The sequence below is a fragment of the Arachis hypogaea genome, chromosome 12, assembly GCF_003086295.3.
Source record: "Arachis hypogaea cultivar Tifrunner chromosome 12, arahy.Tifrunner.gnm2.J5K5, whole genome shotgun sequence".
Taxonomy (NCBI): Eukaryota; Viridiplantae; Streptophyta; class Magnoliopsida; order Fabales; family Fabaceae; genus Arachis; species Arachis hypogaea.
The window spans coordinates 92312822-92329636 of NC_092047.1; the positions used below are offsets into that span (position 1 = coordinate 92312822).

The window sequence follows — 16815 nt, forward strand, 5'->3', positions numbered from 1 at the left end:
AAAGATTATGATCATACAAGGTTTACCAAAAACCTACTTTTACCAAATTCCACAATTTCTTACCATACACATTCCGCACCATACCAAACCATTCAAAACTCCATTTTTCATCAAAATTAATCTTTTTGTGTCATAATACACCAACATTACCCCATTTTCCTTCACATTTCACTATTCTCAACCTCAACATCAATTATATAACACTTATCATCAACCCACATTCAAAGTTACCATTTCATCAACCTTAACATCACATCTATCATAATAAACCATCTTTCTAATCTATACAATCATTCAACATCATCATATCATTATAAACCATCATAATTGCACCCAACATTCATCAACTCATCATAAACCATCATTCATTAACATTCAACACACCAACAATCATTTTATTGCAAACCTATCCTATGGGTCACTAGTCTAAGTGTCTATGAATATTATATAGTACACAGAGGAAACCGAAATCATACCTTGGCCGATTCCCTATATGCGCCAAAACTTCAAAATAGCACAAGTTGAGTTTTCCACCACAAGTAAGCCACCAATGTAACTCCAACAAGCACCAACAAGCTCCAAATTCACAATAATCAAACTATATATACATAAACCATCACAAATCAACCTAGGGTTTCATTTAAACATAAAATCACAAGGGTTTACTGGCTCTTACCTTTTCACACAGATTTGATAGCAAAAATCCAATGCTAAGCAAGGATTAGAGCAAAATAAACATCCAAAATCACAAAAATTCATTTAACCTAAAGCCCTAATAAATATGAAATTTTGAAGAGATAAACTGAGAGGGATTCGAGATTTCCTTACCAGTTTCTTATAGGAGTTTTGTAGAGCTCTTCACAAGGAACGCGTAGCCGCTGATGGCACGCAAATTAGAGCACCGTAGCTCGAGATATCACAAAGAGAAAAGATGGGTGAATAGTGTTTTCTTCTTCTTCTTCTCCCCTTTCTATTTCAGCATGGGTGTGTTGTGTTTATGTGTGTGTTCTGGAAATGGATTCATTAATGAACCTTTTATATGTTGGGCTTGGGCCCAATTTGGGCCCGGTCCAATCCGTTAGCGTTTTTAGTCCGTTTGGCCCAACTTCGGGCCAAACCTTTAAAATTAATGCTCGGTTTTTCATTTCTAATATTTTTCTAAGGTTTTTGACTGTTTTCACTTTTTCTCGTGCGGTACCGGACAGACTTGAACCGGTTCAACCGGTTCAACTGCTGGTTCGCGGTTTTTCGCAGAAAACACATTTTCTGACTCAGAAAGACCCACTGAGTCCAAAAATTACATTTAAATCCTCAAATTTTCACTCTGACTTTTTGGGATCTAATTTGAGCAATATAATCACTTAATTAACCGGTTTATTAGTTGCGGTTCTTACAGTTGACAAGGTCCAACTGGGGCCCAAAATGACGCTGTGAATAACATATACTTATAGACGTCGACAGGTCTTATCTCATTTACAGTGTAAACGAGACATACACGTGGCAGCCTAACGTGCCTTATCTCGTTTACACTGTAAACGAGATACGTGAAAAATCATCTCGTTTATAGTGTAAACGAGATAAGAGAGAGGAATTTAAATCGATAAATAATTTTTAAATTATTTATTTTGATAATTATTATATTTATTTTATTTATTAAAATAAAAAATTCCAAATTTATCGAGTTACAAATGCTTCATAAAATTAATATTTAATTAGTTTATTGGTCTTTATAATTTTATTAATTTTTTTATTAAATTTTTTATATAATTTAAAATTTAAAATCAAATTTTTATGCTAAATTTAAAAAAATTAATTAGACTTCTATTAATAGTTATCCTTTAAAAAAGTACAATACTCACAGAATATTCACTTCTAGACTTCTAGTATATACCATAATTAATTTTACATTGAATACAAATAGTATTCTAATAGTATTTAGTACTTTTTAGCAAAAACGTTTAGGGAGGAATTTATTGAAATCTTTTGTCTATATAAAAGTTGTTATAAACTCTTAAATTCTAATGATTTGTTGAACATTTACTAAAATTATAGCAATTTATACATAAATTAGACCTAAATTTAAAATTCCAATCAAAACTAGATACAAAGAATGAACACTAAGAAATTGAGAAAAACAACCAAAATATGTGCGAGATTGATTTAGAGATATAGTTCTTTGCTGTGAGAAATGGAAGATGGAGAGAAAAGGAAAAGAATAAAATTGAAGAGGGAGAAAGCTAGAAAAAACTACATGGGTATTCATAAATCTATTTCATTTCAGCCACTTTGAGAACAAATTGCTTCAATGACGGTTCATGTGTAGGCATGGTTAGCCTATTCAAGATTTCCTTGCCCAAATGAACTTTGTGGCACAACTTAGTTCTATACTTCTTTGGTCTTGTAAATATCATAATTACGTCTGCATGAAAGTCCTACAATTTTTGTTCTCTTCAAAATATAAATATATAACATATAACATGCTTACATTACAAAAAAATTATCTACCATCATCGAATTTTGGTTGAATTTTACATATTCATTTGACGTAAAATAATATTATTGTCGGATTTTATCCCTTAACAAAAATATATTACCATCAGATTTTTTATTCTCAACAAAAAATCGTTGGCCTTTTGACAAATCTAAGTTATTATTACCTTCAGATTTTTCCTACGCTTAATTCGACGTAATGTTTTGACACTAATATAATTTTTTTTTTAAAAATTAAAGTTTTTAAATATATTATATATTCATAATTTTGTGATCAAAATTTATTTCTAAATCATGATTAAATAAATTTAAAAATCAATAATACTTTTTATTAAAGCAATAAATTAAAATATCAATAATATAAAAAATATCAAAAATTCAAAATAAAGTGACGAATGAAAAGAAGAGTCAACTAAAACAAAAGATGCACTAAACAATTAAACAACAAAGTCCTACAGGTCCACATAATTGTCAGCATCATCCTCGTGCTGATTGTGATCCTCCTACAGCGTTGGTGGTACCAGTGTTGATGACAAACCCCCACTTACGGAACTAGGTCTAGTGGTACCATTGAGTCATGCAGATCAAAGCCTCTTGGAATTGCCGACCTTGATCATCCAAACTTTGTGACGGTCTCCTGAGAATCCAGAAGTGCACTCGTAGCCATGGAAGGATGTTGCTAGAGGACCAAATCGAAGTGTGTTGACGAAAAAGGATCCTTTTTCATAAATGCAAGTCTTGTATGCTTTCCAACCATTTCTTGCGATACCACATTTTGATGCAAACTAGTAGCACTGTTTGATCTGTTGCCTTCCTGTACACTTTGTTAGGATTCTTGGGTCCGAGTCTCCAAGATTTGTGTATGCTTGCCCTATGCATTAAAAAGAGATTTGGTTACCACAATTGAAATTAATATTATTTGGAATAACTATTAAAAAAAATTAATACTTACATATTGACGCTTGGACTACTTATCCACCCACAAAATCTTGTTCTACTTCCTGGTGCTTAGATGCCTAAAGACCTCGCGTCAGTCAACTCATGCTCCTTCTCTTTGGACTGCACATAGTCAACCACAAAGCTAGATAAGTATAAATACAATTATGGTATTAACAAAACTTAATTTAATTAATATTTAAATACTTTACCATCTTTCTTTTAGTAGTCTTTTAGTAGGTGCAATGGTCTGCATTACACAAAAAAAAAAAACTTTGAATACCATCGAATTTACCGTCAAATTTTGTGTCGGTATTTATTTGACGGAATAAATTTCGCCGATAATATAACATCGGCAGATTTTTTTGTCCAACAGTAATTTCTGTCGAATTTAACGATGGAGTATAGTTAAAAAGCAGACGAGATCTGTTGAACGTCAGTAACATTGGCGTGATTTGATATGTCTCTGCGCCATCTTATCGTTGGATTAATTTGACGATAATGTCGAAGGAAATGTTTTTTAATTTATTTTTAAAAAAAATTGGCTAGACTGTTATTGTCGGTGTATTCTGACAATAGTCTTTTTTTTATTTTTTCATAAACTTTTCCATCCATTGAAAGAGTTGGGTCATCAATCTGGTAAGGTTTCTAACCCTCTATCCTATCATCAAACTCAATGTGGCCTCTTGACTTAGTCTTAATCACAACTACCCAACTAGACTTGCATGAATTCGGATAAAGAAAATAATATACCTGTCGTACATTTTGAGGTAGAGTAAAAGGACCGTAGAGCCTATATTTTGTAATTACATTAACTTCAGTGATATCGTAATCCTTGTGCTTGTATGTTCCTTGTCGTAAACTTAGATCATACCATTCGCATTTAAACACGCATTCCTTGGATCGAACAATTCTAGCTACTGATTTACTGGTCCAACCGATTCAATTGCGGTTCAATTGAAAAAATTGTTTTATAATAAAATAATAAATAAACACTCAAAAACATATTGAATGGTGAGAAATCACACTTTCTCAAACAATTGGTTAAAAAAAGTTGAGAAAATTCACTCTCTTTTTTAATTCCGTATCAAGAATCATCAACATGGCTTGTTTTGCTTATTTACTACTCGTAAACTATGCCTGTCTACTTAAATTACTTAATTTTTGTGGGTGCAACCCTTACCAAGTCCGTATCTTTTGTCTCCAATTTGAAACCAGTAATAAGCAATTAACATCTATGTAACAGGAAAAAGGTGTGCCTTGAAGTATTTGATCTTTCAAGCATATCGATTACTCTCTTTATTCGCCCAATTTAACTCCAAAGGAAAAGGTATCAGCATTTAACATTTGTGTATGTTTTTCATTTTACAATGTTTTCCATGAACTCTTTTTCTCATTTAAAATTTTCCTACTTTTGCTTGTAGTTTGAACTCTTGAATCAAAAGGATCAATGGATATTCTCATTTCAGTTGCTGCAAAAATAGCTGAGTACACTGTAGCACCTATTGGAAGGCAAGTTGGTTATCTAATTTTCTACAAAGCCAAATTTAAAGAGCTAAGGGACCGTGTCAGTGATCTTGAATACAAAAGAGACGAAATCAAGCAACGTGTTGAAGAAGAAAGAAGGAATGGGAAAACAACTTCTGATGTTGTGCAGAATTGGTTGAAGAATGTGGATGAAGCCATTGGAGACGTAACTCAACTTCAAAATGATCCTCGTCATGCAGAGGCTGGATGTTCTAGATGGTCATTTCCTAATGTGGTGACACGCCATCAACTCAGTAGAAAAGCTACAAAAGTTGCCAAAAAAGTTGTTGACGTACGGGGAGAAGGGGACTTTTCCCAGGTAGCTTACCGTCCCAAACTTGATGCAGTGTCAGCATTTACTACAAGGAGTAGTCAAAACTTGGAGTCAAGGAAACCAATTATGGAGAACATCATGCATGCTCTAAGAGACCCCAAAGTAAGCATGATTGGAGTCTACGGGCTTGGTGGTGTTGGTAAGACCACTCTCGTTGAAGAAGTTTATCAAATAGCTAAGGAAAACCAGTTGTTTGATGAGGTGGTTATGGCCACCATTTCCAAAACACCAGACATCAAAACCGTTCAAGAGGAGATTGCTGATCAGTTGGGTCTTCGTTTTGAAGAGGTAACTGTTGCTGGTAGAGTACCTCGTCTATGCCAGAGAATCCAAATGGAGAAAACTATCCTTCTCATATTGGATAATATTTGGGAAGCTCTTGACTTGAAAAAGATAGGGATTCCCTCTGAAGGTGAACACAATGGCTGCAAAATATTGATGACTTCTAGAAATTTAGATTTGCTACGACAAATGGGGGTCAAAGAGAATTTTAGACTAGAAGTTTTAAATGAAGAAGAATCATGGAGCTTGTTCAAAGCTCTGGCTGGTAATGTAGATGAAGAGTTTAGCTTGCATCAAATTGCACTCCAATTGGCAAAAAAGTGTGCAGGATTGCCTGTTCTCATAGTTACAATGGCTCGGTCATTGATAAATCAAGACATTCATGCGTGGAAAGATGCATTGAACCAATTAAAAAAGGTTGACAATGAAGAGTTGCAGGAGATAACCTATTCAGCTTTGGAGTTAAGTTACAAAAGGCTGAAAGGAAATGAAATGAAAGCCTTATTCTTGCTTTGTGCTACAGTTGCTGAAAATCCTTTGGTTTCTGACTTGTTCTATTATGGAATGGGTCTGGGCATATTCAACAACACAGATACATTGGAGGGTGCCAAGGACAGGCTTCACATAATGATTAGTGCATTAAAGGCATCTTGTTTGTTGATAGAAGATAACACTCAGACGAAGGTGAAAATGCACGATGTTGTTCGTGAAGTAGCTATCTCCATAGCTTCAAGGGATCATCACATGTTAATTAAACACTACGGTGAGTTAAAAGAGTGGCCAACAATAGATTTTCTTAGAAGGTGCTCTCAGATTATCTTGCACTGCTGTCAGATCCATACCATTCCTGAAAAGGTAGATTGCCCAAAACTTTCTATTTTTCAACTGGAAAGTAAGGATCGTTCTCTTGATATCCCTGATTGTTTTTTTGAGGGAATGAAAAGCCTCAAAGTTTTAGACTTAACAAGGTTAAACTTGGCTTCATTACCTACCTCTATTCGTTTATTAACTAGACTTACAACATTATGTTTGTATAATTGTGTTTTGGAAAATATGGATGCAATTGGTGCACTAAAAAGTTTAGAAATTCTTATCTTCCGCTATTCTTCAATGATCAAGTTACCAATTGAAATAGGGGAATTGAACAATCTAAGAATGCTCAATTTGAGTGATTCTGGGATTGAAGTCATCCCACCAAACATCATATCAAGCTTGATCAGATTAGAGGAGCTGTACATGGGCAATACATCCATTAAGTGGGAGATTATGAATTCTGATAATGAAGGAGAAAATGCCAGCCTTGATGAGCTTCGTCAATTGCCACAATTGAGAGCTCTAGAACTACAAGTTCAGGAAGCATGCATGTTGCCGAGGGACTTGATGTTCGATAACTTAGAAAGTTATAAAATAGTCATTGGAGATATCTGGGAATGGTCTGCAATTACAAATGTTTCAGTGAAAACGTTGAATCTCAAGCTTGGCACCAATATTCATTTGGAGTACAGCATCAAAGAACTTATAAAAAGATCAGAGATTTTGTATCTGGATGAAGTTGAAGGCATTTCGAATGTGCTCTTTCAATTAAACGGAGATGGATTTCAACAATTGAAACACTTCCACATCCAAAATAATGCCATAATTAAGCACATCGTTGATTTGAAAGAGAGGACTCATGTTCCAATCCCTTTTCCAAATCTGGAAAATCTAGTGATTCAGAATCTCAGTAAGATGGAGAAAATTTGTCATGGCCCACTTGCAGTTGGTTCCTTTGCCAAGCTCCAAACAGTCAAAGTTGAAAACTGTAATCAAGTGAAATACCTTTTCTCTGTTTCCATGGTTAAAAGGATGTCTCAACTTTCAGAGCTTCAAGTTTCTCAATGCGATCTTATGGAAATGGTAGTGTTTGGAGACGGTGATGCAAGTGCAATGAATGATGAAACTAATGAACCCATTGAGTTTGCCTCACTCCATTCTCTGACTCTACAGCATTTGCATGCACTTGCCAGCTTCTTCTCCCATGAGCCCACATCTTCTCATGTTTCCCTTTTTAATAATCAGGTAACTGTTTTAATCTTTATTCACATAAGCGTAAAGTCATTAAGACAATTATTTTTGTTGATAAGTAAGATACTTTTTCTAAAAGAGTTTTAGCTGCAACAAAATGTCAAATCATATACCTAATTAATATTAAGTAGTAGTATGTTCTAAAGGATATTAGAAGTCCATTTTGCATCGTTGTTATACTTGATTGTGTATCTCCAAAATTACCTTAAAACAATTTTGTTTAACAATTGTAAAAAATAATTATTGATCGTCACAAATACTACTAAGGACTTTTATATAGATTAAGAGAAAAGAAGAGTGTTAGGGGTAAGCAAGTTTTGTGATTTGTAATCATTAATTAGTTATTATTAATGTTTTCAATGGTGTGGGATTACATCTAACAGTATGAGATTACTCACTCTTCTTTTACTGGTTAAATCTTGGCCAGATTTTAATAAAAGTGATGGTCCCATAAACTTTTTCTAAGAGAAAATTTTATTCCCCTCTTCTAAAAAATGTTAAAATGATATTTTCTTCCTCTCTATTTGTAAAATATACATTCTTTTCTTTTATAATTTTTAAAAAATCTCATGTTAATTAATGTTAATTTTATTCATTTTTTTAAAAAAATAAATTATTTTTTTACAAAAATATTCATTAGTAAAAATTTTATTTTTTGTGATTAAATTTTATTTATCGAAATATTCTTTAATAAATCATTTTTTATTGTATTTTTATTTTTTCTTTTTAGAAAAATCTAAAAAGAAAGCCAAGTGGAGAAGGAGAACTATGGATCCTCCAAGGATAACCTTCAAAAGCAAGGGTCAATGTCATTTTTGTTTTTGAAAAAAATAATTTATCTTAAAAAAAAATAATTTAATCATTAAATTTTTTTTTAAAAAAGATTTAGTATACATACAATTTAATCAGTAAAAAAAATAAAACTTTTACTATAGAGTAACTTCATAAAAAAGATTTTTCTTAAAAAAAATGAGTAGTTATTTATTAGCTACTTTTATTAATTTTGTTTTATTGGATTTTCTTTCTATAGTTAGATTATTATTAAAATATTATTAGAGTTGTTAGTAGTTGAGAGTTAAATTAGTAATGACTAGTAGTTAATAAATGAATATTTATGAGGTTAACTGGTAATATCCTTATAAATAGGGGGTGACTTTTGTATCATGTAAAAATAATTTCAACACAACAACTTCACATATAATATTATCTTCTTATTTTATTCTTTATCGTGAAATTTAACAAGATATCATAGCCATAATATCCTCTTTAAGAAGGATAAACCATTAGTTTTTTGGAAAAAAATCATCATATTTCTTTTCATCCAAATATTTTTCATCCATAATTTTTCTTTGTTTTTTTTACTGATTTCACCTCACCAAATAATCCATCCTATCCGTATTGTCCTTGAGTCCAACGGACCCAAAATTATGGCTGTTGAGAGATGAAACGCGTCTTCCCGTGCCTCTCAAAATTTGTTCTCACCATCACTTTTTTTTCTCTACTTCTTTTATCTTCTCTTTGGTCCTTTTTCTCATTCTTCCTCTGTCAAGAACCACTCTTATCCCCACCTTTTCTCCTTCTCTTTATCTATCTGTTCGGCCCACCGCCGGCCACCCGTCGCAGCTTCCCGACGTCCCCTTTCTTCTTCTCTTCTTTTATCTCACTTCTGTCTCACTCTCAAACACAGAACCAGAACAGTAGCCTTGTTCCTCCTTTCCGCCATGACCAGAATCGCCAGTCCGCGACACACGCGTCTTCCTTCTTCCTCTGTGTTACTGCACGCCACTTTCGTCTTCCCCAAACCAGAGCAGAAGCCCTGTTCCTCCTTTTCGTTGCAGCCCAAGCCGCACATCTCTCGTCCTTTGTCTGTCTTCCTCTGCGTCTCGCGCCACACGTCTCTTCCTCTGCGTTACCGCGCCACACATCTCTTCCTCAACCATCTCATCAAAATTTATTCAAATTGGGATTGTTGACATCTTAAAATATTATTAAAGTTGTTAGTAGTTGAGATTTAAGTAGCAATAACTAGTAGTTAGTAGATAAAAATTTACGAGGTTAGTTGTTAATATTTCTATAAATATAGGGTGACTCTTGTACCGTGTAAAAACTAAAAACAACTTCAACACAACAACTTCAGATATAATATTATCTTCTTATTCTACTGTTCTCCCTGAAAGTTAACAATTATTACATAACTCGTACAAATTTTGGAATAACATTGAATGCAAAGCTTTTTATAATGTTTCCTCAATGTTAACATTTTTGTATTCTTTGTAGGTTGCATTTTTTAATTTGGACACTCTCAAGTTGAGTTCACTCAAATTGAATAAAATTTGGAAGGATAATCAACATTCATTTTACAAATTGACAAATTTAATTGTTGAGAATTGTGATGGTCTAAAATATTTGTTCTCATCTACAATGGTGGAGAGTTTTCCCAACCTCACAAAGCTTGAAATAAGTGAATGTCATCTAATGGAGGAGATAATAGCTGCAGAAGAAGATAGTGACAACAATATTGTCACACTAGAAGAGGTATGATAACTAAGTAGTGATTCTATTGTTTTGAAAAAAAAAAATTAGGACCTTTGTTCAAATGCTATGTATCAATATACATTATATATCTTCACTAATAACTTTTTTCGGTATTTATTCTTTGTTAACAGTTTAATGACGATAGAAGTTATGTATGGTTTTTGAATTCTTGAATCCAGGTTCGATTTTTCAAATTGCAAACAATTATCTTGAAGAATATGAAGAGCTTGAAGAAAATATGGCACAAAGAATTTTCTAAAGTAAAGACATTACAAGTCAAAAATTGTGAAAAAATTAGAGCAATTTTTTCTTCTTCAATGCAAAAAGCATATAATGATCTAGAGACATTAATGGTTACTGGCTGTGTTTCGGTAGAAGAGATATTTCAACTGAGTTCTGATGAAAATTATAGTACAGAACAAACACAGCTGAAAAAAATTACTCTAGAAAGATTGTCGAAGTTAAAACAAATATGGAGCAAGGATCCTGAAAGAGCTCTTAATTTTTGCAATCTAGAGGAAATAAATGTAGAGAGCTGCATAAACTTGGAATTTGTATTTCCATGTTCAGTAGCCACAAGTTGCTCACATCTTAAAGAACTTAGAATTAAATGGTGTCAAAACATGAAGGAAATTATTGGATTCAAGGAAGAACCCATGTTCTCATCTATTTCCTTTGAGTTTAACCATTTAAATACGTTGGTGCTTTGGTACTTGCATAAGCTCAAAGGGTTCTATGCACGAAATTACACATTATCATGTCCATCTTTGAGAAAATTAAATATTACTGGATGTGTGAAGTTAAATTTGTACAGAACTCTTTCTACAAGTAGTCATCAAAAGCTTTCAGATGAAGAATATATTATTTCAACACAGCAACATTTGATAGCTGAACAGGTATGAATTGTTTACATGATTACATATGCTAATTTGCATTAAAGTCCAATGCATATGAACACGATTTTCTACTTTTCATTCAGATTTTTATTTAAAGATAAATCAAATTTTACATTTAAAAATTGGTACAGTTAAATCAAAGAAAATATTTTTTCAATTCAAAAATAGCATTCTCAGGCATGAGTATTGGATTTAGTGTTAACTTTAAAACAAATCTTAGAAACAAAAGGCTTAATATAAGTTTTTGGTCAATATAAAATTCTTATTCTAGTCCTAATAAAAATATTATTTTTTATAGAAATATAAAAATCATTGTTCTTGTTCTTGTCGTCAAGAGACTTCTTTGATGATCAAATAGCAAATTAAATATTGTGACAATGTTATTATATTAAATTAGATAACTTTTAAATTTGATTGAAATAAAATAAAAAAATTGAACATTTTACAGTTATCCAAAATTTATTTAAGCTTGAAAGAAATTTGATTTTACGAAAAAGTTGAGAGAAAAATATTAGAAATTAAACCTTTTTATATATGCAATTAATTATTTGAATAATGAGGTTAGTGATTGCTGATTTCTAATGATTTTTAAATACCATTAGTAAGTTTGGATTGAATCGAGCAAAGTATAAGATTATTCTGAATTTTGATTAAACATTATATTTGCTTTCTTTATTCTTTTCTTAGGCTATTGTGAATTAAATTTATTGGAAATAGTATCTTATTGTAAATTGCTTTTTGTACATGTTTAAGGTAATGCCTAATTTAGAGCACTTGGTAATAGATGAAAAGGATGCTGTCAACATATTGCAAACCCAAAATATAGGTTCCTTCTTCAACAAAATATCATTTCTTGCTCTATCCCGTTACAAGACAGAAGGTTCTGCTTTTCCTGATCAGGTTCTGCAGAATATATACAGTTTGAAACGGCTAACTGTTGAGTGGAGTTCCTTTAAGAAGATATTTCAAGATAAAAGGCTTACAAATGAAAAAAATTGTACAAAGCTCCAAAGTTTGACACTCTATCAATTACCAAATCTTCAACATATATGCGAAGAAGGACTGCAAATTGACCCAGTTCTCGAGCTTCTTGAATGTTTATTTGTTGATGGATGTTCAAGTTTGATAAACATTGTTCCTTCTTCTGTTACCTTTTGCCATTTGACCTATCTTGAGGTAGCAAATTGCAATAGCATGATAAACTTACTTTCTCCTCGTACAGCAAGAAGTCTGGCCAAGCTCACCGTAATGAAGGTAAAACAATGTGATTCACTTGAGGAAATATTGTCCAAAGAGGGAGAGGAGATAACAAATGACATTGCATTTTTCTCCTTGGAAACTTTGGAGTTGGATTCTTTACCAAGTCTAGGTAGATTTTGTTCCCAAAAGTGCTTCTTAAGATTTCCATTGTTGGAGGATGTAGTAGTTAGGGAATGTGCTCGCATGAAGTATTTCTCTGAAGGAGACAGGGTGAGCACACCAAAGCTTCGAAAAGTGCTAACAGCAGAGAATAGTAAAGAATTTTATTGGAAGGGAGACTTGAATGGAACCATAAAAAACATGTTTGAAGACAAGGTATGATTTATTTTATTGATGAGATTTGCTTTGGTTTTTCTAAATTGGATGCAAGATGACTTAACTTTGGTATATAATACTTGTGACTTTAAAAACAAAAGAAACTTTATTACTATCTATTATATTAGTTATCCCATTTTTTTTTTTTTGCCAAAATGAAAGAAAAATGAAAACAATAAAGTAAGGGGCATAAATCCTTGTTGTAAATCATATTAATATGTCATGAAAACATTATGTTAACATTGATTTATAAAGGCCACCTTCTTTATTTCTCTTTCACATGAATATTAAAAATTTATATTTTTATGATATAAATTATTAGAAGTCAGGGAATTTGTTGCTTACATTTTTACATGAGTATATTGAAATCGCATAGATAAGAATTAATGGTCATTGTTTTCACTACCTTCTTATTTTCATCCTTTCCAATCATCTAAACAAAAGGTCAAAATAAAATTTGATTAAAATAATGTCTATTATTCTAAAAGTACATAACAGTTTAACCATTTTGAATTTGCATTCTTCTTGTGGCATGTTAGTGAGTTTTTGTCGTATATTCTAGTTAGTATTCTTTTTCAAAAAACATAGCTTCATAGTTAAAAAAGATATAATAATATTAAATGTCATTAACGTTTACTCACGCGGTTATAAATTTACAAACTTTATTGAACGCAGGTGTGTTTTCGTAGTTTCGAGAATTTGAATCTATCAAAATATCCTGAGCTAAAAGAGTTATGGTATGACCGACTTCAGAACAATATATTTAGCAAATTGAAGAAGCTATTAGTTCACAAGTGTGACTTTTTATCCGGTGTGTTATTTTCTCTAAATATAATTGGCCTGCTTGTGAATTTGGAAGAGTTAGATGTAAAAGACTGTAATTCTCTAGTAGTTGTGTTTCATATCTCAACATTTTCTGAAGAAATTGAGACAAGGAAATGTTCTTTTTTGAGAAAGTTGACTCTTTGTAGTCTTCCAAATTTGAAGCATATTTGGAAGGAAGATCCTAACACAACTTCGAGCTTTCAGAATCTATGTGAAGTCTCTGTTGTAGATTGTCCATGTTTAAAAAGTCTCTTTCCATTCTCTGTAGCTACAAATATGGCCCAACTTGAAGATCTTGAAGTATTAAATTGTGGGATTGTGGAAGTAGTTGATAATCAAAGACGGCCAAGAGAGATGATTAAATTTGTGTTTCCTCATTTAAGGAAACTATGGCTAAGAAATCTGCTTAATCTGAGGACATTCGTTTCTGGCATCTATTCTATTCAATGTAAATCTTTAAAACATTTAGATGTGATCAACTGTCCAAGACTGAAGTTATTTCAGACTCCATATCCCAGCTGCCAAGAAAGAGCTGTGAATGACAAAATTTCTATTCCAATACATCAACCTCTTCTTAAGGTTGAAGAGGTATGGACAATATTATATTTCATCTCAGTTACTCTCTTAATATTTTTTCACATGTTGAAAACTTTTTCTTAACATGAACATTAATTTTGAAAAAAAAAAAAAACAACTCTTCGTGAAACATTTAATTTATACCATTGCATCAATATTTTTTTCTATGACATTAATACATTATAGATCTCATTTATAGAACAATATTTTCAAATTGAATGATTGGGATATTTTTTATTTTATTTTATCTTGCACACACTATACATACCATACCAGATAGCTTTTGTTAATAAATCCATGAAGATAAAACATATTATTAGTAATTTAATTTCTTAATGTGGTTATTAGGGGATGAGAGTCTTACATTAACTCGAATAATACTTGTGCGCAAAAATATACAAAATATTATTACGTATGGTAGAAACAATAAAAAATAATTATTCATAGTAATATAAAAGTTTGGTAACATGAAAGAAAAAGAAGGTAGTTGAATTCAAAGTCTAGTTAGGGGTGTGCATGGGTCGGGTGAAACCGGGTTTGATGTGACCCAGACCCGGCCCGAAATATATACCGGGCCTATTTATTAGACCCGAACCCGACTCTAGACCCGATGAAACCTATACACTTTCGGGCCACGATTATACCAGGTAAAAACCGGGTGAAAACTGGGCCGTTAACACTACATTACCTTTATTAATTGTGTATGATGACCGGGCCACCGGGCCGACTTCGGGTGACCCGAGTCATGGCCCGGACCCGACCCGAAATAATGACCGGGTCTATTTTTGAGACCCTTACCCGACCCTAAACCCGATGAAATCGTAGCAAAATAGCCCTTAAAGTGTTCGGGACCGGGCCGGGTCTTCGGGCCGGGTCGGGCCATGCACACCCCTAAGTCTAGTAATTATTTTTTACATGTCTTATTTGAGCATGTATTGTTTCATGTTTTAATTAATCACTAGTCATTTAAGATCAAAATAATACTTTATTTTAAAATTATTTTTTTATTTCGTTATTTCAGTATATTAGTAGAATAGAGAAAAACTATATATCTTAAATCTTGATATATAATCATCAAAATTTTTGTATTTAGTAATTTATTCTCTTAATGCAATATTGTAAACTTAAAATATAGCTACTAAAGTATATAGGCATATGTATATTTGTCTCTTGTTTTTTCTTTATTAAAAATAATATTTGATATTTATGATATTATTAGTTATATAATTTTACTTTTCAAAAAAATCAATATATATAATATAACTAATAGTGAGGGTATTAAGTCAAGATTAGCTTATTTTTGTTTATATAGGAAGAAAGTGCTGTATGCTTATAGAAATAAAAGATGTCGAGTACATTTACTCTCACTTGTTCATTGTTGTTATTTTTTGTTAAACTTTTTTGTTTGGTGAGAAGTTGATTTTTTAGGTTACTAAATGTCTATTAGTAGAAAAAGAATTGTTATGTACCAGTTTAATTTTTTCTTTAATGAAAAATATATAGGAACACTTAATTAACTATAGGTAATAAGTAATAATTAGATTCATATTTTGAACATGAACATGTGTTATTTAATTATTTTGCCTTTATAATAGTAATTTGGGTAGTTAAATCCTTTTCATTAATCACGTGTGGGTTTATATTTATAGGTTTCCAGGATAATAATCGAAATGGTTGTAATTTAACTAAATAGAAGAAAGAGTGATTTGACGAAAGTAGTACAATATCTATAAATAGTTAAATACTGGAGGTTATATATATATATTAAAAATTCTTATTACTCCCTCCATATTTGATTATAGCTATTTATTTATCTTGTGTTTTTATTATATATTTTCTTTCTTTAATTATTTTTTGGTAATCAATTATTTATCTTGTGTATTAGTGTATATAAAAATATCTCTAAAATAATCATATTTGGTTTGTTTTATTCAACAGGTACTTCCGAACTTGAAAGTTTTGGGAGTAGACAATAATAATGTTGAGGTTATATTGCAAAGCATGTATTCACAAGATCAATACGACAAACTTGAAGATCTTAGAGTGTCTTTATTTGAAAGTGAAGGCACCACATTTCCATATTGGTTTTTGGAAAATGCGCCGAATTTGGAGTCACTAAATGTTGAATGGAGTTCTTTTGTAGAGATATTTCATGATCAAAGCATTGGTATTGAGGAGGGACAAGTCACAATTAGCACACGACTAAAGGACCTTAATCTAGCTCAGCTACATGACCTTTGTCATATATGTAAAGAAGGATTTGAAATTGACCCTGTTCTCCAACATCTTGAACAGTTAGCTGTCGGCCATTGTTCTAGTTTGGTAAACTTGGTTCCTTCCTCTGTTACCTTTGCTTACTTGAGACATTTGGAGGTAGCAAACTGCAATGGAATGATCAATCTGATAACATGCTCAACAGCAAAGAGTCTTGTCAACCTCGCAACAATGAAAATTGAGTCATGCAATTTACTACAAGATATAGTGAATACAAATGAAAATGAGAAAGACAGAGAAATTGCATTCTCCAGCTTGGAGAAACTTGAACTTGTGTCTTTACCAAGGTTGCGTAGCTTTTGCTCATGCAAATGCTCCCTTCTCTTCCCACTGTTGGAGAATGTATTGGTGAAAGAATGTCCTCGAATGGAAATTTTCTCTACAGGAGACACAAGCACACCAGATCTTCAGCAAGTTCAAATAGAAGAAAACAATAAACAAAATTTTTGGGAAGGAGACTTGAATGGAACAATAAACAAGTTGTTTGGCGATAAGGTTTGT

General features: G+C 32.0%; 1 protein-coding gene across 1 annotated transcript in view; it reads left to right on the top strand.

The window, feature by feature from the left end:
- Positions 1 to 16815, top strand: part of LOC112727714 (uncharacterized) — a 36534-nt gene that overhangs the window by 8259 nt on the left and 11460 nt on the right. The window contains exons 2-8 of the mRNA XM_072209480.1: positions 4673 to 4756; positions 4851 to 7627; positions 9911 to 10168; positions 10348 to 11064; positions 11818 to 12639; positions 13315 to 14052; positions 15979 to 16809. Of these exons, the coding sequence (XP_072065581.1) occupies positions 4877 to 7627; positions 9911 to 10168; positions 10348 to 11064; positions 11818 to 12639; positions 13315 to 14052; positions 15979 to 16809 (6117 nt within the window). The 5' untranslated portion in view covers positions 4673 to 4756; positions 4851 to 4876. The remainder of the gene's footprint in view (positions 1 to 4672; positions 4757 to 4850; positions 7628 to 9910; positions 10169 to 10347; positions 11065 to 11817; positions 12640 to 13314; positions 14053 to 15978; positions 16810 to 16815) is intronic.